The 23,507-nt window shown below is 37.5% G+C and overlaps 1 protein-coding gene across 2 annotated transcripts; it reads left to right on the top strand.

Annotated features, from left to right (window-relative positions):
• Nucleotides 1-9,797: 9,797 nt before the first annotated feature.
• Nucleotides 9,798-21,456, top strand: LOC102685187 (regulator of G protein signaling 10). 2 transcript variants are annotated; one of them, XM_006630729.3, is made up of 5 exons: nucleotides 9,800-10,137; nucleotides 12,799-12,917; nucleotides 13,788-13,874; nucleotides 15,449-15,592; nucleotides 18,481-21,456. In XM_006630729.3, the coding sequence occupies exons 1-5, from the start codon at nucleotides 9,969-9,971 to the stop codon at nucleotides 18,616-18,618; spliced, it is 657 nt and encodes a 218-aa protein (XP_006630792.2). In that variant the 5' UTR covers nucleotides 9,800-9,968; the 3' UTR covers nucleotides 18,619-21,456. The 2 variants fall into 2 exon arrangements, with proteins under 2 accessions (XP_015203145.1, XP_006630792.2); XM_015347659.2 differs by lacking the exon at nucleotides 13,788-13,874 and having other exon boundaries at nucleotides 9,798-10,137.
• Nucleotides 21,457-23,507: the final 2,051 nt, after the last annotated feature.

Here is a 23,507-nt window from a genome sequence, read left to right as displayed (position 1 = left end):
TTTCCAAGGAAGAAGTAGACAATATGCCTCATGTTAAGCAATTACAAAACTATATTTTTGTAAAACTCAATTTTGTAATGTTAGTAGTACTAAAAAATACGTCGACCTCCAGGATCTGGTATTCTGCCTATAATACTTGAAGCAAGAGATTTTATTCATGGGCCATCAACTCAATTCTTCCAGCAGTCTTTCAAGACAGAGGTGGCACTCATGGAAAAGTTCTATGACATCTTCCCACAGTGTCATAGTCAGTCAGTGTTAATCACATGCCAGTGCATAATTAAAAATAATTAATAGAAAATATTATTTACAGTATTTCAGCATGCTTCATACGAAAGGCATGTTAAGAATTTTTTAAAAAACATCTTTCTTAACATCAAAGGCATTCAGGGACATAAAGAGCAAAAAAAGAGCAAACTATTCACCCCCCAAAAAACTTTTAATTCACATTGTAAAAACATGGACACTGGACCTTCACTTTGTTTATGCCTCACTAATGTTTTACGAGGGACCAACGGATGTTTGAGTTTAATCCAGTATCCATGATCTGACTTTCCTTTGCTGCTTTGCTAACTTGCCAACTTGCCAACTTTGATGTATTCAGCTTGCAGCTTTGTTAGTAGAGTTCACATCCTGTATTCTTGGGAACAAGTAATAGGTTTATTCCATGCTGAAAAAAAACTAAAGAAACCCAACGTTTCGGCAGTGGAGCCTGAAGACAGGGCAGTAAGCAAAGGCAATGTAGCAGGAGAACAAAAGGAGAACAAAAGCTGGGAGAGAGGAGGAGCGAGAGGCGGGAGCAGGGGACAGAAAAAGAGGCCAATCAGGAGGTGTGAAGTCAGGATAGGTGTAGAGAGGTGTGAAATGAAACCTACAATGAATAGAGAGAATTTAGAAGAAAAGTAGTCTGTCGTTAAGAGAAGGGGGAAGGTGTTATCCTAGCTGTAGGATAATTTTGGTTTCTGTAGTCTTTCTGATGTATGAGTTCAGAAAACCGTCTTTGAGAATCCTGTATGCTTGTCAATTAAAACAACAGGAAGAAAAGGTAGTTATTTTTACAAAAGCAAAGCTCAACACTATGGCAAAGTAAACTCACTAAACTGAAGGTGCATGATTCCACACTGGTACCACACATTCATTGAATGGTTGACCTAGGGACACATTTATACAGATGGCAGGTATTTTTGCCCCCAATAAAGGCCACATTCAGTTAAAAAAATCTCATAGGGAGTGCCTCTATGTGGTTCAGATGTTAAAGACACCTGTTTGGAGTGAAGGTGGAGCTCCATAATGCAAACATTGCCATGTTCACTATGTGGTTGAGATTCTGCGAGCAATAAGTTATAATTAGCCACTGGTGTGGTTGGGGTCAAGTTATTCATGGCATGCTACGTTGTGGTGAACCCTGATGCACTGTATGTGTCTTTTGTCACATATAAACATAGTGTTTTTTATTGATAATAATGTGCCTGTAGGTACTGTGGATCTACAATATAGTGAATGTAAATTAGTGCAAGATTGACAGTGCTCTAGGTACATTTGTCACATACAAGCTGCATTGAGGTACTGGTGAACCTACATGAAGAGGGATATGTAGAAATACAGAAGGAGAAAAAAACTCCAATGTGTTTGACCATGAAAATGCATTGATCCTACTTTGGCATTAATAATATAATAATACAATGTTCCAGTACTTCTCAGTATGAGAAGAATTTTGACTGTTTTGACCAGAGTTTTGTCCATCCAGAACCCCTGCTCTTTCTGATCATCTGGCTTGCTCCTGGGAATTGCTTTCTTTAGATCTTACCACATATGTTCTATTGAATTGAGGTGCTCAATCAAGAACTTTCATTTTATGCTGCCTCAACTACATTATTTGGTCTCCTTGGACCTGGGAGTCAATTAGTTGGTATTTGACAAACTCACTTGTTTTCTTGTGTTGTCATGGGGTTTTGTAACAGAACAGTAGTCTTGGAGAATACTGGACATTTTATAGTATTCTAATGAACATTCCAGATTTCCGCTCTTGGATGTGAGTGTGTCACCCAAACCACATTTTTATCACATTTTAGGGTTAAACTTGCTGTCACTAGAGATGCTGACATTGACGTTTAAATAATTCAGATTTTCCCCATAATCACATGATTCTGAGTGTTTGGCTTCTGTATTCAGAGCTTCCTTTAAGTGAAATTCAGGTTGACTCCCATGACCCTCTGTTATCTGAGGTTTTAAGAAATATCTTGGTGCAAACTGCTTTTTATCTAGAAGTGTCTTACATTCTATGATCAGTATGAATATATTTGGTGTGCAGTATACAACGTGTATGTAAGTATGTGTAGGAATTACAATTATCCTGCTGGTGGCACTGTTTCTACATACAATGAGTATTTTGTATAAGTAAGAATACCCTAAAAGGTTAAAGTGGGACTTAATAACAGTTTAAATGAATTATGTATACAAATATTAACTAGCTCTTTGTCACATTCAGAGTTGTGAGCAGTCTTATGGCTTCATCTAATTCTGCCTTAAGAATATTTATGGATCCAAGAGGGACATCGTGGATATAGCTATCATTTAGGAGGATTTTGCTGGCCTACAGAGATCTGCATGGAGTACTGACATACAGAAGACATGATGGATGGATTAATACCCTTATTCATTTATTCCTTTTTTTAATTATATAATGTTAGCATGCCCAAAGTGGTAGGGGTTGGGCAGCCAGTTGACCTTGGACCCCTAGAGGTTTTTTTCTCCTTACTAAGGAGTTTTTGGTCCCTCTCCTCCGTTGTCTACTGGTCTTTTCTGTTCTGTATTCACAACATGTATGGTCACTTGCTTTGTTAAGCGCCTTGGGGCAACCTTGTTGTGAAAGACACTATATAAGAATAAATTGAATTGAATTGAATATTCAATTGAGTTATTTTTTGCAGTTTTGTGTTGATAGAATTTGATGAAACTCAATTGAACAGACAAACACTGCTTATACAGTTTTTTGGGGTGGAAGGCTGTCACAAAAGTTCCTAAAGGGGCATCGTGTTTGTTGTACAGCTTATAGTTCATGTTAGATATAAAAAATGGGTACATTCTTACACTAGAATCAATGCTCTAGTTAGTAACACTTAATCTGCTAAGTATCTTACAAACCTACATGCAGACGTGCAAATGGCTGATCTTTTATTAATCTGGATTAAAGTAAAATAGGATATGTAAAATAGGCTACACCAAATGTTAGCAAATACTAAGCAGAAAACAAATATGTTCATTGGATAAATATTCAGAGTGGTGAAATTAGTATTTGCTGGAAGTACGTTTAGATGTCATTTAGATGACATTTTGTTTATCTACCAAATTTGTATACTGGCTTGGTGCAATTATTGTTCATTTTTCCTGCCAGGTTTCTTGGGGATTGCATGTGGATAACATTATTCAAGGCTTTTAACATTTAAAAGTTAGGACTTTCAATTGTACTTTGCTCAAGGAATTTCACTTTGTTATTTTTAAGCTACTCCATTGCAGCTTTGTCTTGTCCTTTGGATCAAAGTGCTGCTGAAAGGTTTTTTTTTTTGGTGTTTTGGTCTGAAGCAGTTTTCTTCTAAATAATTCTCACCTTCTATGTTCCAATCAGTTCAGTCAGTTTTATTAACATCAAATCTGTCTTGATAACCGTCCCTGTCCCTGCTGATGAGGCGCTGATGAGATCTATAACATAAAGCTGCAAAGCCCGTACTTGGCAGTAGGGATGGTGTTGACTGAGAGATGCTCTGTGCTGGGTTTGCGTCAGATGCGATACTGTATATGGAGTTTTTAATGAAAGTTCGGGAGGAATGAAGGCAGCCGCGCTCATTCGACACATCTGCTGCAATTCTCACTAATCCTGACGGTCTCCATATATATCAAACGTCACCCTCTCCTCTTTCTCGTTCGTTTTCTGCATCATATAATCCAATTCCTCGGGATCACCCTCAATTCCTTCAATTTCTCCGCCTCCCTGCCTTGCGACAAGATCGACAGGATCCAGATGTATATCTCTACCTATTCTTCCACCAAATTTTACACAAAGAGGGAACTTCTCTCTCTGCTCGGCTACCTCAATTACGCCATGCGTATCATTCCTCAAGGACGGTCATTCATCTCCTACCTTCTCGACCTCACCTCTTCCGTGCCCTCTCCTTACCACCACGTAAGCCTTTCGGCCGACTGCAAATCCGAGCTCAGGCTTTGGCAGCTTCTCTTGGCCAACTGGAATGGCATATCTCTCTTCTACAATGACCTCCTTTCTGACACCGAGGATATCCAGCTTTTCACAGACGCAGCCCCCTCAGTCGGTTTCAGAGGCTATTACAAAGGCCTATGGTTTGTGGCCCCTCGGCCTCCTGAATTCTCTTCAATCCCTCTCACCAACCAGTCATCGGCCTTGTTAGAAATATTTCCAATTGTCGTTGCCGCTTCTCGTTGGGGCCACAATTGGAAACAAAAATCTGTCCTCATCCATTCGGCCATCAATGCGGTAGTTCATATAATCAACAAAGGAAGGTCTTCATCCCAGTCTATCATGAAATTCCTCTTCCGCCTTAAATATCCTCTCACACATCAATTCATCCTAGTAGCTTCTCACATTCCAGGCCAGGCCATATCTATGAGATAGCCGACTCTCGCTCTCGCTTTCGCTTTCAATGTCAGAAATTTAGGAACTTGGCACCAGATGCAAGACCAAACCTGTGCACAGTACCTCCCTATTCGGAACTCACGTTCCTCTGAATCATCCTTTCCATCACTATCTCCAGCTGGCCCAGCAATCCTCTATCCTCTTAGGGATTTCCCCTCGAACTCTCAATTCTTACTGGACTGCCTGGAAGGGCTTCCAATCCTTCCACCTCTCCGCGAACATAAAATTCCCTTCTTTCGATATTTTCACCGTATCATCCTTCGTTTGCTATTGTAGAAACTCACTCAAGGTACGAGCATCCACCACCAAAGTATACCTGTGTGGCATCCACTTCTTCCACAAACTCTTTTTCAGCATGATCTGTCCATCCCTTATCCACCCTCAAATTACTTGCCTTCTTAAAGGCTTTCAGCGGCTTGAAAAACCACTTCCGAACCAACGCGCACCACTTACCTCAGACATCCTTGAATCCTGCATCCACGTTCTCAGATCGGGTTACCACTCACCCTGGGTCGACTGCACTCTTGAATCTTTATTCTTGTTAGCCTTCTTCGTCTTCCTAAGGTGCTCTGAAATTACCCCTGCTTCCACATCCTTCGATCCTTCTTCTCAACCCTGCTTCTCTGACATCTCCATTTTATCTTCCGATACACTGACCTTCTATCTCAAGAAAAGCAAAACGACCAACTCGGGTCCGCCACTCTCATCTATCATTTCAAACTCTGTTCCTACATAAGCCCTTATGAGCCTCTATCCCATTACGCACATCTTTGCACCTCTGCCGGAGCTTTGCCTATTGACCCTCTGTTCGTAAACGAGGAGGGCCGTATCGTGATACCCTCCTGAAAAATTCTCTGGGCACTCCTTTAGATCAGGGGCTGCATCCTCCGCCGCACGCCACGGCATACCCGAGTATCTCATCAAGCAACTCGGCCGTTGATCCTCTGAGGCTTACCATGCATACAGTACATTTAAACTAACCCTAGTATCCTCAAGCAGGCACTTTTTCTCCTCGGCTGAATTAGTCCAATAATCTTTTGTTTTTGTTTTTTCTGCACTGGTGACTGGGGGTACCGCTTGGTTCTTTTGGGGGTCCTATCCTCCCCGTCCAACGGCCGGGAGGTTGGCCCTCAGCCAAGCGGGTTACGCCAAATCTCCACATCCCAATAAACGATTATAATTTCTCCAAAGCTTTCGCCAGCTGTCATTCCTAGTGAAATGGAGTTTTTAATGAAAGTTCGGGAGGAATGAAGGCAGCCGCGCTCAATCGACACAGCTGCCGCAATTCTCACTAATCCTGACGTAATCAACCAGTCTCCATTTATATCAAACGTCACCCTCTCCTCTTTCTCGTTCGTTTTCTGCATCCCTCCTCCACCCCCTCCCCACCTTTTCAGCTACCCAATTGGTCGCATGGGGGTCCTATCCTCCCCGTCCAACAGCCGGGAGGTTGGCCCTCAGCCAAGCGGGTTACGCCAAATCTCCACATCCCAATAAACGATTCTAATTTCTCCCAAGCTTTCTGCTGCTGTCATTCCTCGTGAACTTGCATTTAGACAAAAAAGTTTCAATTTTGTCCTGTCTGACCACAAAATCTTCTATGATGTTTGCACTAAGACTTAGGTTCTAGATTACAAACCCCATGCTGGATTTGAAATGGTTTTTTTTCAGTTCCATACATTGTCCTTTGTGAAGTGACTAGGATATTGTTGATGCACGGACACATTCTCTTACCTCAAATTCAGCCATTTGCTCTTCTCTGTACCTCTTTCAAAGTCACTGTTGGCCTCACGGTGGTATTCCTAACCAGTTTCCTCCTTTCCTGGTTTCTTGTTTTGCAGGGACAGCCTGATCTAGGCAGCATCTTTTTACCTTTCACTTCTTAATGGTCAACTTCACCATTTCAAATCAAAGATCATTACTTGAAATGTATTAACTGACTGAGGGACTGTACGGACATAAGCATATTTATTCTGAAATAATGTTGATGTTACTCTATGGTTTGGTTTTGGTCAATTTATTTAGGTTTGCCGCAGAAAAGTGTTTGAATACTATCATTTCTTTTCTGTTTTAGTTTCATTTTAATGATCTATTTTCTTCTTTATTTTTGTTTTTACTTTGAATGTGTGGAGTGAATTGCTGCTTCAAAGTGTCATGACTGCAAGCTTTAAAGTAAAAAAAAGTGACAACTGCAAAAAGGATTAATTATTTTACACTGTGCTTTACGTATGCATACATCATATTGTAAAAAGTTAGATGTATTGGAAAATGTTACAGTTCAAAAACCATGGTATCAAAAAGAAGTTCCTGTAAAAACTGCAGATATAATTTGCACTGTTGTTTGAAATAAAAAACAAAATGTGAGACTCTTGCTCAATCACTACCAGTCACCCTCTAATTTTTCGCTATGACACAGATGGATCCCTGTTTTGTCTACTGGCAGATTTTTAAAGTCGTTTGTCATTGTTTGTTCCTCTTTTTTGTTTCCTTTGAAAACAATGTTTACTTAGAACTTCTCAGAACATACAGTAACACAAGTTTCTCTATAAAGTATTAAGACTTTCTCTAACAGGTGGATAGTTTGTACCATTATTTCTTTAAAACTAGTTTTCAAGATTTTGTAAACAGACTGAAAACTTCATTATGTGTTAAAATGGAAATATACTGATTCACAATATTGCACAAATTGTAATAGCTGTATATTATGTCATAGACTGCTTGTATTATCTGTAAGCATTTTATCATGTCCACCAGGAAGACACACAAAAGTAGTTTTCAGTTCTATCTTGGCATGTTAGTGACCAAAATATCTTTCCCATTCTTTAATTTCTATTATTTGTAAGTTAACTGATATATATTGAATTTTGTATATGTACATAATATACTTAATTTTTTAATAAACCTAATTTTGTTAGGACACCTGTTTTAAGACTCACACTAAAACAAGTATTAATGCTGTTTATATACTGCCTGAGATTTATTTTAAATTATTAGTCATGAGTTTTACCAGGTACAATTAAATGCACATGGTATAATACATTTTTCAGTAAGTGATTTATTAAAAACTCAGATCTCTATTTGTAGAAGCTCATTGTCAAATTAAGTAAAGTATGTAGTTCAGGTGGGTAGCTGCGTCTGCATGCGTAGGCTGCAAAGGAACAAGTAATAGGTTTATTCCATGATGAAAAAAAGAAGAAAGAGAACACAACGTTTCGGCCGTGGAGCCTTCTTCAGGTGTGAAGAAGGCTCTACGGACGAAACGTTGTGTTCTCTTTCTTCTTTTTTTCAGCATGGAAAACCTATTACTTGTTCCTTAAGTAAAGTATGTTCAGTTAAGTAAATTGTTGCATTTGGATGATAAAGAATGGGAGAAGTTAACATCTTGTAACTCTATTATGATAACAAAATTGATATTTTTCTGCAGTCCATGCCAAAACACTGGCAACGTCAGGAAATAAGGTGATAAAATTAATATATTACAATGACTACTATCTTTATTCTAATCTTATGGGACAAATGTTTAATGCTCTAACATTGTATAGATTTTTTCTATACAATCTATAATCTAAATCTATAATTTCTAAAGAGCTGGGTAGTATATTATTTGTATTACTTGTGTTATGATTTAGATATTTAATGCAGTATGCACAAGATATTTAAGTAACTGGCTAGGACACCAGCTGGAAATCTCAAGTCCTGGCCTCCCCTACATTTTCATGTCATTCATTAATGTCCTCCATGAGTCCAGTACAGAACATATCCCAGTTTAGGTACCCCAGTTTCACTGCTAAACTGTTCATATTTCGTATCTGCTCTTCACAGAAAACATCTGATTTGCTACAATGAATGCCCCCTGTACAATCAGACAACAAAGATGGGAGTCTATGTCCTAAGGCAGAGAATTATAATCTCTAAAAGGTCTGTTTCAGAACTCTAGCTTTTTTTTCTTTGTGCACATAAACAGGTTTCTTTATGGACAGCTGTCAGTTTTCTGTCTTCATCCTGGAATTTGACTCAGTGGAATTACATTACACAAACCGTAGTAGTGTTGATGTGGGAGGCTGGCATTGACACCACAGCAGTAACATTAAATTTGACCTGATGTGACCCTGTCAGATAAGGCCTATTGCACATGACTATCCTTTCCTGTTCCTCACATGCTGTCACCCATGAGCAAGGAGGTATGATTTCTCTTGCCTGTGAGGAACACATATCTCTACTGCTATACAGTAGTATCCAAGCACCATTTGGCTGTAGGGGCTTGGAACTTTCCAAGCTAGCCCCTGTCTCTTTAAGGAAATGCAAAATACGGTCTTTTCCACTATTTCTCTCTCAACACTAAATGAAAGTTCACTTTTAAAGTTCCATGAGAACCCATTTTTGTTTTCTTGAGCCTTTAGCACACCTTACACATTCTCATCCATTCTAATGGCACATAGTCAACCTGGCTGACTCCAATCACTCTGTCACAAGAGGCACAACTTTTACAGTGTAGAGAATGACATGCAACCAAAGCAAAGGAGTATGTGCAAGGCTGCAGAATGCCCAGTGCTGTAATTTACAGTATGTCCTCTGAGTAGTAATCGTCTTCTGCTGAGCATTATTATACCAGAAAATGTATATTTAAGGTTTACCTACACATAGCCTTATGATAACAAAACCCTGAAGAAACCCCCATCACTTCAGGAACTGGTTTGAACAAGGCTCCCCTTGACAGGGTGTTTGAGGCATACAGCACTCCAAAATATTATGAGTGAATTTTCTAATATTCTGTAAATAATGCCAAGAAGCGTGTCAGAGATATCCCAAAGACAAGCTTTTGTGATAAGCACATTTTCCATTTACAGCTGCTCCTGTATGTTTAAGATTTAAAATCTTAAGACTTAACCCTCTACAACATTTCCCTTTTTTCCCTTCTTACAAGTGTTTTGGTTTTCTTAAAGCACACACTTGCTAGCGCCTAGGAAACAAATAAACGTGTTTGTTTTGCAAGTTAACAGAACAGAAATGAAGAACTAGTATCTATGACGTACAGTTGAACATTTTTACGTCAGAAAGCAGTGAGTAGATGACGATCGAGTAATACATTTCATGGTTTTTTTTTTTCTTCACGCTTTTGCTTGTGTTTGGTGTAGTTTTATTAAAGACAGGAGGGGTTCCTGTTAGCTGGGAGTCTTGGTTTGTCAACGAAAAACAAATGCGGGTGGGTTCAAACTTTCTGTATTTGTCCTGACCTCAGAACAGGAAAACCAGCGGTTGAAATTCGTCTGCTGAGCTCTCGAGAAGAGGATGTGCACCCAACATGCGTCAGAGAAAACTGCTGCTGCCGGGGAGAGAAAAAGGAAGAGGCTTTCAAAAAGCAACATCAGAATTTGAGAAGGTGGCTGGAGAGACGCAGCGTTGTCCCTGTTGCCAGAGGAGGATGTTTAATAGGGCTGTTAACCGTTTGAGCAGGAAGAGACCGCCTTCAGGTAAATCTTCAAAAACTAAATTGAGAAAATCTCACTGTACATTTAAACCAAAAACATACCCCGTTGATGTTATCGCGTTAAACTTCCATCTAGTGTTTCTTTTTTACCGTTAACAAACTGCATGTGCCGTACACTTGAAAGTCAATTCCTGCAACCAAAAACTACACAAAGGCTAGTTTTGTGTCTGGTTTAACACTAGCACTGATTTGGGACTGGTGTAAATTTAGGCAAACTGATACAAAACTAGTGCTAATCAGGATCTGGGTAGCTCTTTTGCGTTTGGGGGGAGGAATACATTTAAATATCAACAGCCAAACCAATAAATCCAAAAAAAACGATCTGAAAAGTAGATACTGCATAATGTAGTTTTTTATCCTCATGCTCTTCACAAATTCTGTTTTAAATGAATGGTGCATAACGCCGACTTGTATCGTTTGTACTTAAGAAGTCTCTACATCTGGAACGTTTATTACAATATGTAATAAAATTTCACATGCTTCATACCGTTTAAATGTATAGCTACTTAAGCTCCACAGCCGAAACGTTGTGTTTCTTTTCTTCTCTTTTCAGCATGGAATAACCCTTTACTTGTTCCTTTGTACTGTTGCTTCATATATGTACAGTATGTCACCCTCAATGCAGATACAGTACGTACACCAGTACATGCGTTTTCCTAGTGTTGATTTATAATTTAATTCTTTGCATATTAAGTGGCTTTTCCAACATTTTCCCTCCAGTAACAGCGTAGTATCTATGTAATTTTTATATGTGGTCAGATACGTAAACAGATCTCTATTAGGAGTGTGAAAATGCATTCAGTGATGATTAATTTGGGTGTAATTCTCAAACGCTATGGTCAGATTTAGAGAAATGATTACAAGACACGTACCGTATTGGTGAGGAAGCAAAATTAGAGCTTCACCAATAAATATATGTAAGTCACCTTTTAATTGAAATAACTGTGTTGTTAGATGTTATTGTTTTTAACTTCATTAAGGTCTTACATTTTGAAGTGAAAGGTGTTAAACCTAAATACTTTAGATTTAACAGTAATTCACTGTTGATTATTTTTTTTAATTAGTCATGTTTGATTTTTCTTTTTTTATACTTGTGCTCTTGTTATATTTTATCATCATGCACCGTACTGTAGTTGCTTGTGAGACTTTTTTCATTTAGGCATAAATATTTGCACTTTTTTCAGTACTGTGGTCTATTATATGACTAACGTTCAGCTTTCATACACAATGTAGTCACATGCTGCAGTACTTTGTGATGGGTTGCACCAAAAGCTGTTAAAGTGGTTTTAAACAAGTTGTGTTTGAGGGTCAGATTCACCATGCTTAAATGTGATAAATTACGAATAGAAGATAGAAATAATAAAAATAAAAGTTTGAATTCTTCTAATACAGAACTCTAGAAGGGTCTGAGAGGGCTTTTTGGAGCCTTTCCCAAGCTGGGTTTCACTTTTGACTGTACTGGCATGATGTCTGAGAGCACTCCACGACTCAATAGGAGAATATGACGGTTACAATGACAGTCTTTGACTTCCTGGTTCCACTTGGAGGAACTGACTTTAAACCCACTGGAGAGTTTGTCACCCGGGTGTTGACAAGCTGTAAATTCTTTCTGCGACTAGCTTATCCAGAGAACCAGAACATAGTGCTCCTGGATACATAAACCTCACACTAATAACTAAGTGGAGATCTTCAGTATCTCCACCATTGTTGTAGCCATTGCTTGTGGTCGTCGTCACTTGTAGCTGTTGACTTGCGTCCATGTTTGACTTGAGAACTTGCAGTGTAATGGCTGCACTTTGATTACTCTGTTTTACAGCAGTGTGGTTCTCCTCTTTTACCTCATTTGTTTATGTGATAATATGTGAATTAGAGGTTGGAATAAACTGGAAGTATTGGCAAAAGGCAAATGACAGCTTTTGAGCTTTCTAAAAATGTTATGAAGGAAAAGACTAAACAGATAATGAAAGATGTAAGTCACCCCTTTTATAGCAGGCTGTGTAGATATAACAGAAGGGGGAGTAGATGTTGTTTGCAACACAAAATAAACACCAACAGACATGAAAGCTCTTTTATTCCTGCAACCATAATAATGTACAATAACACTGTCAAATGAGCATTTCAGTCACATTTACAATCCTATAATTGTTAAAATGCACTGAAGCACCGTAGTATTGTATGATGCATCTCATAGCATTTCATGTTGTATTTATTTTATTTTTCTGTACTTGCGCGTGTGTGTGTGTTTTTCTTTTTATTGGCGAAGGTCGTGAAGCAATATTGCCAAATGAATTTCCCAAATTTGGGAAAATAAAGGTCTCCTAATCTAATGTGAAGAGGTTTTTGTGCATTTTTTCTGTAATCCTTCAAATAATAAAAGCTGTTGCGGGCTTTAATGCCCATCTGAACACGTAATAAAATCTGACAGACTTGCAGAAGGTCTATCTTTACATGGAAGTAAAACCGATATCACGTATTCAGAAAAAACTGAAGTGACTACTTTACAGCTTAGGGGATACTGAGGTTCCAGCAAGGCTGACTGGGCAGATGTCCTATTAATGTTTGCTGTTTCACATAGCCGCATCTCATTTCCCGTGGTACCCCCCTGTGCGCTCTGCAGTGTCTTATCTCCTATTCATTCTTTCAGAGATCCAAGATATCAATGTTTTTGCCAGCACAAGTCAGCAGTGTGTGACAGGAGCAGTGAAGTGGTCTATTTCATTAGAAAACCTGCTAGAGGACCCGGAGGGGGTCAGGAAATTTCGAGTGAGTAAACGAGATTTCCTTTCTTGTGTGTTGTGTGTATAGCTTTTATCTAATTTGTCACCATTTGGAAAGATTCTCTATGTCATTTTCAAATATCTGCTCAGTTTTCAACAGAAAACGTTTGAAGAACTTGGCTGAAACATTTAGACTATGGGAACATACTTTACGATGTGTCAGATTTTTCCTGCACTTTGGCTACACATTAGTTCTTATACCCTTCTTGATGCAACACTAAATGGTGATTGACAAGTACCTCTTACCTTGGCATCATATCTTAAATAGCTACAATAGAGATATCATCTGAACTCATCTCTTCTTTTTGACAAAGAATAGGAATCTTCCAGTGGATTGAGATAAAGTAAAAAACAACTACAGTATAAATAAGTATGTTCTGTGCTTGTGCTTTTACTTTAACTTACTGCTTTCTCAGCCTGTTTCAGTATTTCATCCAAGAATGAATGAAATATACTAATTTAGGTTTTGGTATGTTTTTGAGCACTGTATTATAGATTCCTTGTTTTTCTAATGTGCATGCAATCTGATTTTATTTTCAGAAATTTGCTTTTCTTTTAGGAATTAATCAGTTAAAGTGCAGAAAGAACAAAACCTAACTTTTGTTACTGTAGTCTGGGAATATTTTTTTTTCATTGCATGGTTGTCCAGGAGATAGGAAAACAAGTTTTTTTTTTACATCATGCAATTCTCTTTGCAGTAATGGGTATTTCAAGACAAGGGACCGATTTCAGGAAAAGAAATCACTACTTTTTACCAAAACTTTCTTTGTATCAGTACAAAGAATCACTACTTCAGAGATTTTTTCAATTTTTAGTTCATTTCCTAACTTTAACAGCATTGCTGTTTGCTTTGCAGGAATTTCTGAAGAAAGAATTTAGTGAAGAAAATGTTTTGTTTTGGTTAGCTTGTGAAGAGTTTAAGAAGATCCAGGACATGCAGAAGGTACAGCTTCAGTTTTGCACTTGAATCCAAAATATGGGGTCTAGGGAAGAATTGATAGGGCTATTGTAAGTTCTAGTAGATGTAAAAGAAAAACATATCTGGCAATGCTTGTACATTATGTACCTTAGAGCCTCATTAAGTCTAACAATCCTAAAATACAAAGTGGCGAAGAACAAAATATATGTATTCCCTTCTTTATTGCTGTACAACAAAGAATATACATTGTTATAACTTTCCGTTCCCTAGAAAATCAAGGCTTGCTCAGTGAAAGTGCATAAAATCATCCACATTTAACCATAACCAAGTGACATTTACTCAAAGGAAGGGTCTAATCATGATATTAATCTCATGTCTCTATAACTACAGTTATTTACTGTATTTCTCTGAGGTTTGGTAGAAGAAATCTGCTATTGCTGCAAGGTAACATGTGGTTAAGTGCAAGAGGACTGAAGAGGCTGATACTCTGGTGCTTATTTTTAAATATTTTGTATTAAATTAAATATACTTCATATATATACTGTATTTCTGTACTGGCTGCTGTTTTCCACCCGGCTGTTTGAAATTTGGGTTAGTATTTCGTGGCACAATCATTGATTCCACGTGCAAAGATCTAGACAGCAGAGTAGCTCTGGTCTACACATGTGAATGTTGCTTGCATACTGACTTTCCATTTTAAGATGTGTCTGGTTTTCATATGTTTTCATTTAAAAAAAACTTAGGATCTCAAGCCCACTTTTCAGACACTTCTTTCAGTTCTGCCTTCTCTATAATTGTGCTCACATCTATAATAAAAAAAGAAAACAGTAAAGTTTATAAAAATAGCCATATCAGCCATATCATCCCGCAGCTCACAACTGGCAACCCACTTAAGATAAACAGGTGTGAGCCTGGTCAGTGGATGGGAGACCTACTGGGAAAAGCTAAGGTTGCTGCTGGAAGAGGTATTAGAGGGGGCAGTAGTACTCACCCTTCAGCCTATGTGTGTCCTTATGCCCCAATATAGTGACAGGGACACTATATTGTAAAATGGTGCCGTCCTTCAGATGAGACTTTTACTCTTTGCGGTCATTAAAATTCCCAGGGCGTTTCTCGAAAAGTGTAGGGGTGATACTCTGGTGTCCTGGCCAAATTTCCCATTGGCCTTTACCAGTCAGCCTCCTAATAATATCCATCTATGAATTGGCTTCATCAATCTGTTCTCCTCCCCACTGATAGCTGCAGTGTGGTGAGCGTTCAGGTGCACCATGCCTGCCATTGCATCATCTAGGTGGATGCTGCACATTGGTGTTGGTGGAGGGGAGACACCATTACCTGTAACATGCTTTGAGTGGAGTGTCAAAGCATATAATAAGTGTATAAGGATATAAGTGTATAACTATATAAGTGTAAGGAATTATTATTAATTATTAGTATAATTATAAAAATAGGATGACAAAACATCTACATAGGAGAGTACTTTTGATAAATTGTTCCATGCTTACTCAACTTAGTTTCTCTAATCTCCTGTATGGCTGATCCAAGTCAGGCCTGTTTTGTGAAACCATTTCTTATTTTTCTTTGTATCATAAATTCAGCTCAGGGATAAAGCCAAATATATCTACGCCACCTATCTGTCCAGCACATCCACTACCCAGGTGAACGTGGAAGGACAGTCCAAGCTAAATGAGAGCATGCTGGATCAGGCACACCCACTGATGTTCGAAAAGTTGCAGGAACAGGTAAGGGAGCCCAGTTGCTACTTAAATCAAATAAATGAACAAAGGTGTTAGAATATTTAGTGCCACATCAATTTCTTTCGCATATAAATATTCAGAATTGATTTAATTGACTGTTTCTCATTTTGTGAAGTTACAGATATATCTCAATATTTCTCTTGCATGGGTATATACTATACTATAAATATAGACAAAATCTTTTAACAAATTATTTTAAGTACCAGCCTTGGTTTGAGTGTGTGCACGTCTGTGTCTGTGTGTGCCCTGAGATGGACTGGTGTCCCGTCAAGGACGGGTCCTGCCTTTCGCTCAGTGCTTGCTGGGATAGGCTCCAGCTACTCTGTGTCCCTCAGTTGGGACATGAAGCAGTTAGAAAACTGGGTTGATGGATTTTAAAGAACTGGGTGGAATTGCAAAATCCCGTGTATCTGAACAGTGTTTTAACAGCAACCCTCTATGTGCTTTTCCTATATGAAATATTTTTTGCAAACACATTTGTACTTTTCCCCCAAAGGTACTGAGTTTTGAGCTTTATAAAAATAGAAACATCTTTACACCCTGACCCCCCCCCCCAGAGTTTCAAGTCAAGAATCCCCAAAATAAAACCAGAATATTGTAACAGGAGGAGCAAGACCTTTCCAAATCCCCACCATTGCCCCACTGACACATGAGCCTGCGCAGTGTTTTGAAATGCTTGTTACAAAATCTAGAAATTACTCTACATTTTATTTGATGATCTTTGGTTCGAAAGCACCGAGACTCACTTTGCCTTTTTTGAATATGTTTGAGTGTGTTTTTTTCCGAGTCTGGGGATCTCTTGGGCACATGTATGGGAAGTGGAGAGTTTGAAGTTCTTGCTGCTGTAACTTAACAAAGGTTGTGCTTGAAAAAGAATTTCACAATACCTCTGAATCTGGCTGAAAACAAGAACTTCAGTTTCCTCCTTTTGCTTTGTTTTAAAAATAAAAGAACGGACTTGAAACTTAGGGGAAAAAGAGTGAATCTATTTGGAAACAATGAACTATACTAAAAATCTGAGGGTGTTCATTGTCTCAGGAAGGCTGCATACCTAAAATCTAGCTTTAAATGTGGTAGTCTAACAGCTTTTACATGCAGGACTAACTCCTGACCGAACCATATCTGTTAGCATCAATTGCTGATTTGAACTGTGCTTTAATGGTTGATGATTTCCTTTGAAACAAAGAGATCTCCTGGAATGAATGGCCTGTAAGGGGGCTTGATTTCAGCACCACTGAATATATTTATGATATTCTTAGTAAATCAATTGCATCAAGGTAGCTCCCTCCCAGAATCTTCCCCCACCAGGTCTGTGCCTTAAGAGGAAAGCAGATAGGAGCTCCCTAAGATGTGATCACTCTCTCTTGATTGGTAGTATGTTGTGTGTTTGTTAGACCTGTGCTGCAGCTTGGAGTGACCATATTTTGAGCGAGTTCCCATATTGCTATTTCAAGTGTCACTAATAGGGTTCTCTTTTTTGTTTTTTTTTTAAGGTACACTATGCTGCTGGTATACTTAATGAGCATGATTTGGAAATATTCTTAACCACTATAGAACATTTATAATCAAAGATACTGCACAGAGGCTTATTACTTTTCATTGTAGCCCTTTTAAAGGATTAAACAAATAGATAAAATACATTCTTTCATTAAAGGCATGCATTTTACAAGATTCAATTTAGTGATTAATTCAATTAAGTGAAATGTCTCTAAATATCCAAGGTTATGCTGTTTTCATGAAGCATCACATTTTAAAATACTTATGTACTGTATATACAGGGCATTGTTTTTTTAGCATAAAAATGTTTTAAGTTTACACTTTACATTTGACTACTACAGTTAAAAAACCTTTGTGAACCTCTTATCTGAAGATATACAGACTATACTGCCTAAGCAAACACAAGAAATGCAGTCAGTTAATCTGCATTTTGACATGTAACATAGAATATTAATATGGAATGCTTGAAGCAGGACTAAGTTGCAAGCAGGACTTGGTATAGACTGTGTCTGTGACAGATAGTTTCCTTTTTACGTACAGGTGCAAGACATTTTATTGTCTTACGATTTGTCTTAACTTTATATTAAAAGTAGCTGGTGGGAATCATTTAGTCCTATTTGTATTTGATACTATCAGTGTGCATCAACAACCCAAAACTTTAGGCCTATTTCAGATGCACCCCTGTATTATTGTTATTTGTCAGGAATACTATTTGTCAAATCACTGCAGTTATACTGGAATAAAAACTAGTGCTCACTATGATTTAAAGGTTCACTTTTACAATAATAATTAGAAGTATTGGTTGAATTTGTTGGAGCTTCAGAACCAATGTTTTCAGTATTTCTAAATATGGTAAGCCTTCAGATATTTTTTTCTCTATTAATACTCTTTTGTAGCTCTTCCTGGAATAGCACAAACAAAGTTGATCACTTTGATTTAGGCAGATTATATTAATAACACCACTAGTGTGATCTTGAAGGATTGTATAATTGTAATTTTTTTGAAAGCACTGATAGTTTTCCAGCAGAAGAAAACAATAAGTCTTTCAATGCCCTGTGGTTTAAAGCGATGAATTCCAGTGTGTTGATTCACAGAATAAAGGTCTTGTTTTGACAGGCCTGATGTAGCCTTATATCACATGTGCATAGAACACAGCCTTGTAGGCAACTAGTGAAGCTTTAAAGTCAACCTTATATCTTAAAGACTATTGATACAAGAACCATGGTGCTGCATTCATTTCAGAAGTGTAACAAACAAAATTGGACATAGTATTGCAGCGATTTTCACTTAAAACAATTTGTTTCAACTCAGACAAAAACTGAATGGGGAATGTACCATGATAATCCTTTAAAATATTTTTTTGTTGTCTGTTCCAGATTTTTAACCTCATGAAATTTGACAGCTACAAACGTTTCCTTCGGTCTGACATCTTCCTGAAGGAAAATGGCCAGAAAGTGTCCGGTGGTAGCGAAGAGACTGTTGCCAAAAGAGCTTCAATAGTTTATAATACATGACCGACACTCTGGATATGGATGAAGAAACTCTTTGCTTCATTTATGAACTTGAAGTCTGCTTCTTTGGAAATGGATAAAATTACTCTTTGTGGTCTATGGTTGGGGAAAAAAAACTATGGAGGCTGTTCCATCTATGCTTGTAGCTGCCTAATTCGCACCTCATGTCATCTATCACTCTGGAGGACTAATGCTATACTATATCATGTCCCTTTTCTGTTTGACTGTTGAAACCATATTAAAAATGGCCAGACGTGTATAACAGGATAAATATTTTACTCCCGTTTCATTTGGTGCTTTAGCTTCCTGGAAATACTTTTTCTCTTGATCATTGTATGGGTTGAACTACAGTACTGTATATACCCATAGCATCTTAAGTAATAAGCATGAGGTGGACCCAGCTTGCATTTTCAGTCAGAAACCTTCTGAGAACACCAGCAGAATGTGAATGATTCTCAAGAGTACAATCTTTGGATAGCATTAGAATTTGATATGCAGAATGGGGTTCACTTAGCATGATGCTGTGTATCCTCAAGTGGATATTTTCTTGTTTTAAAAAGCAGAGGAACTGTTTCAGATGAGTTATTGTATCCTGTCTAGTGTGGAGAAGTGCAATATAGAGATTGGACAAGATAAGTGTTTTTTTCCTCCTACCACACAGCAAAGTGATTCTTCAAGAGTCTGATTTTTTAAAAGTTTTCTACAGATTACGAGAGATAAAAAACTGTTTCACAGCATACAAAATTAAAAGACAAGGATGCCTTTGTGAGATGTGAGAAGGATTCTAATCTTTCCTGTAGCAAACCTTGGCTGAATCCTTGCACCAATGGTGTGTACAGTAACTGGAAAATGACATGAAGTGCATGAAGTGGATTTAAGACTATATTGCTGTCTCTTCTGTCCTCTTTTGTTCATGTTTAGTATAGAATGCTGGGAAGACAGTGAATGAGCAAGTGTAACCTGGATTCTGAACATCACTATAAAGACTGTGCCAGACAGGTTTAGTTCATTTATGGCTGAATTATTTCTACCGTCATTAGTTTTGATGATTTGAACACAAAAGCGTTACTGCATTGTATGGAATACCGTCTGTCAGTTTAATCTTATTTACTCTTTATCTTTAGACACTGTTCTAATCTTTTGAAATAATTTCAGCTGCTTTGTATCTTAAATTGTGACTCCAATCTGAAAAAAACGCTTCGGAGACTATGGATCAGCGAAGAGATGAGATATAATTTTCAGATGAATGAGGAAGATTTTAGGTAGACCAGTGTGTGACTTCTGTGCATATATATGTTGCCTAAAAATGTTTTTGTCTCTAATGCTGGTTACTAGTGGGTGTGGTAAAATACCAATTGAATTTAATTGATAGGACTCCATTTCATCTTGGAAATGTGATAGTGAACTACACTTTTTTTGCTTTGGTCTGTGTTCCATATTTCAACAGTTAAATATTTAAAATATGCAATAACTTGCGATAATTAGTACTGTATTGAATTAATTTACATTGTAACTGATGCATCCAGGGTTCTTACTTGTTTTACATTATTTTATGCAAGGAATCACATTAAGCATTTTACAATGAAGTGGAAAATACTTGTGCTGTATATTAAACCAGTTGATTAATAGAGTGCAGGGTTTTTTTCCAATGTATTTGGAGCAGAATATTTTCTAGGTAACATTCACTTGTCCATTACACACTGCTTTTCATGCCAGTTTTTATCTTGATTTTATATAAAATAAACTTCAAAGCCATTATGAGAAAGAAAGCAACAAAGGGGAATAGAAGTGAATGGTTGTCTGTTTAAATGCATGAATGAATCTTTTGTTATGAATTAACATTTGTTAATGTTTACATTTTATTTAGTTGGCAATGAAATGGCATATTACTGTGTGCCATGGTATGTGCATGTATGTAATGTTTTTTTTTATCTTTCTGATATTGTATCAGTCTTGTAATTGGCTTACTTTGTTAAACATTCAGCTGTGCCTTCTGCCTTTAACATAAAATGGGTCATCTTGATGCTGTGTATCTGCATTTTTAATGGCCTGTGAGATGGGACGTTTACATTTTCCTTGTTTGCTTATTACAGTTTTTATTATTTAGGCAAACTAAGTGCAAACCTGGTAGGATTTGAAGAATGAGAAGCAGTAAATAGCTTTCAGCCTAATGGATGACAGGAAAGATATGTCAGCCAGGAAGTGTCTGTTTGCAGTATATATATAGTACAGAAGGGCAATCAAATATATTCAGCTGATCGTACATTGTCAAAACCACATATAAAAAATATAATGCAGATATACCAGGGCTAAGTGTAAATGTATGTCTACTGCCAACAAAAAGGTTTCTTATTTGGTGGTTCTGTCACTTAAATACAGTATTAAGATCTATCACACTCTCAGAGAAAATGTATACAGTCCACAAAAATAATTTATATATATAGCATATATATTCTGCAGTGAGCATGACTCAGTCCTACACAGGAAAATGTATACCAGAGGTTTTCAGAAAATGTTTACACAAACCAAAACAAAGCTTTTCTTTTGCTACTATTTCAAGAGTAAGAAAATTACACTGTTGATTCAGTGGGTATTTATTTATTGAGAGATCTGTTGATTTATGCATGTTTTCCTTAAACAGCTGTGTGATCCTGTGAATCTTGTGGTTTCAGGAGACCTATAATGGAACAAGAATTTCTGACAATTTTCCTGTATTTTAGTTTTATTCTTTATCAGTGAAGAATCTGGACCGAAGTCTGTTGCTCTTTCATATTATTTGTATTTATTGGTTCTGATCTATCAGTTTCAAGATGAATAATAAAGATTTGTGTTTTTTGTTTATTTGAGTAGTGTACAGTTTTACTAATGTGAAACTACACATTTATAAATTACAATAATAATGTCATTGCTGAATGGGCACCTGGTTATATTTTGCTGTTTCCTTCATTAGTGTGCCTACTTCTGCTTTTACTTGGTGAGACTGAAGGGAAATGAGTTTGTGGGCTGTGTTACATGTGGGCAGACTTTCATCATTACTTTCAGCTCAGTCAGACACTGTTTGACACTGACATCATACAGCACTCTAGCACCATAATAGGAAGAAAAATAAATCACAGGAAAAGAAGACTTTTTTTCTGTTTATATCTGCATATCTTTGAGAATTAGTATATCAGTTGCAGAGCACTGGCGAATATATAAACCTCTTTGCACTGCTAAATCAGTGCAACTGATCTGGTACATAAATTCCCTTTGTGGGCTGGCACTGTGGTGCTTTTAGTTAGTACTGCAGTCTCAGAGGAGTTGGGGACCTTTGATTCTGGACTGAGGCATGTTCTGTGTGGAGCCTGTATGTTCTCTTCTTCCTGAGGTGTAATTCCATCTCACATTCTGTGCTTCCTGATTAGACTATGGGTGACACAATTCTTTCCAGGACTAAGTGATTTTTTAACATCGAATCGATAGATATACTCTTCATATTCACAGAATTTATTAATTATGCTGTTCTTACAGTCATAGACTGTTAAGCAGCATAAAACACTTCATGGTCAAATTTGTGCTTCAGCTTCTCTTGTGTGGGATTTATTTTTTGTTTTGTTTTCAGTGTTATTCTTGAGTTAATATTTGGGCAGATAATCAGTGATGAGGGCAGGATGAAGCCTGTCAGCTGCAACAATTCAGTGCCCTAAAGCATGTTTCACATACAAGAGACTCAGTGCAGCATGATATCGGCATTGTTGGTCCAATCACTGAACACAAACCCTGCTAAAGCCTGTCTGACAGGAATTCAGGATAGTTTGTAAACAAAGTAATCAGTGTAGTTTAAATGTCTGAATGTATTAATGTTTTTTTTTATATAAATAAAAGATTTTAAATGCAAATCTTTGTGGGATCTGCTCATCTGCCACACAGAAAATGTCAACAGCGTAGGACAGCAGTGATCAGATGCATGAAGGGACAAGTACCCACTGTAACTCCCCACTTTCTGCATGTGTCATAATGAAACTTCTCTGGAAAACACTTAAGCAACATAATCTGATTTGTTAAGGGAACATCTACATTTTATACATTTAGCTCTAGTCATTACTACTAATCTTAAAATATTAAATTATTGTTAGTCAATTCATTGATCGTACAAGAAGGGACAGCTTGACAAGCTAGGAATGACTGTACAGGCAGGGTCCCAACACAGACTTTGGATTTTTTATTTCAATTGTTTGGTTGCATTTGCAAAAACAAGAAATACAGATTAACAGTAAATGGTACAGGAATTCACACCATTTTAACCATGTGTTTTCAAATGAATGATCTGTGGTTGTTGTTCACAAGCTCAAGAGTGTTTATACTGTGAACTGTACTTCCCTTCACCTTTGAACCACAGGCTTCTATAGACACAACACTGCAATGCAGGTGCTCAAGATTTTCAATAGTGACAATCCAGTGGCCTAAACCATATGCCACATCAAAGAGAACTATTACAGACAGTTCACTAGGGACAATACTTATAGCTAAATTTGTAACGATGATGATCAGGTACAGTACAGCTATGTATGACTTGTCGTTATCCCTACCAAACCTTAGTTAATAACTTCCAGGTAGTACTGCCTTTGTCTCCCATTTTGCATCCTTTTCTTTTTTTGTTGAAAACGAGAAATAAGTGTGCATTTTTAAAAAAAGAATAGGTATGTGTGCAAACCTACATACCAGTAACATGGCCCTGTATGTGACGCAAACATGCTGTGGTTCCATCATGTTTACCATGAAATATGTTTCATACACAAGTACGTCAAAATTAACCACCTCTCGTAACCTTAATAAAATATAGCTCAGAAAGTATTCAGATGCAGACATCTGCTCATCTGGAAGTCTCTGAAAGCTTGTGAACGGGTGGAGTT

The sequence above is a fragment of the Lepisosteus oculatus genome, chromosome 4 (genome assembly GCF_040954835.1).
Source record: "Lepisosteus oculatus isolate fLepOcu1 chromosome 4, fLepOcu1.hap2, whole genome shotgun sequence".
NCBI classification, from domain to species: domain Eukaryota; kingdom Metazoa; phylum Chordata; class Actinopteri; order Semionotiformes; family Lepisosteidae; genus Lepisosteus; species Lepisosteus oculatus.
This window is presented reverse-complemented; position numbering and strand designations above follow the sequence as displayed.

What these genes read in the sequence shown, in the direction of transcription:
- LOC102685187 (XM_006630729.3), top strand. Translation starts at nt 9,969, where the DNA reads ATGCGTCAGAGAAAACTGCTGCTGCCGGGGAGAGAAAAAGGAAGAGGC. An exon ending in CAGGAAGAGACCGCCTTCAG is followed by an intron (nt 10,138 to 12,798) that starts GTAAATCTTCAA and finishes TCATTCTTTCAG; the next exon opens with AGATCCAAGATATCAATGTT. An exon ending in AGGGGGTCAGGAAATTTCGA is followed by an intron (nt 12,918 to 13,787) that starts GTGAGTAAACGA and finishes TTTGCTTTGCAG; the next exon opens with GAATTTCTGAAGAAAGAATT.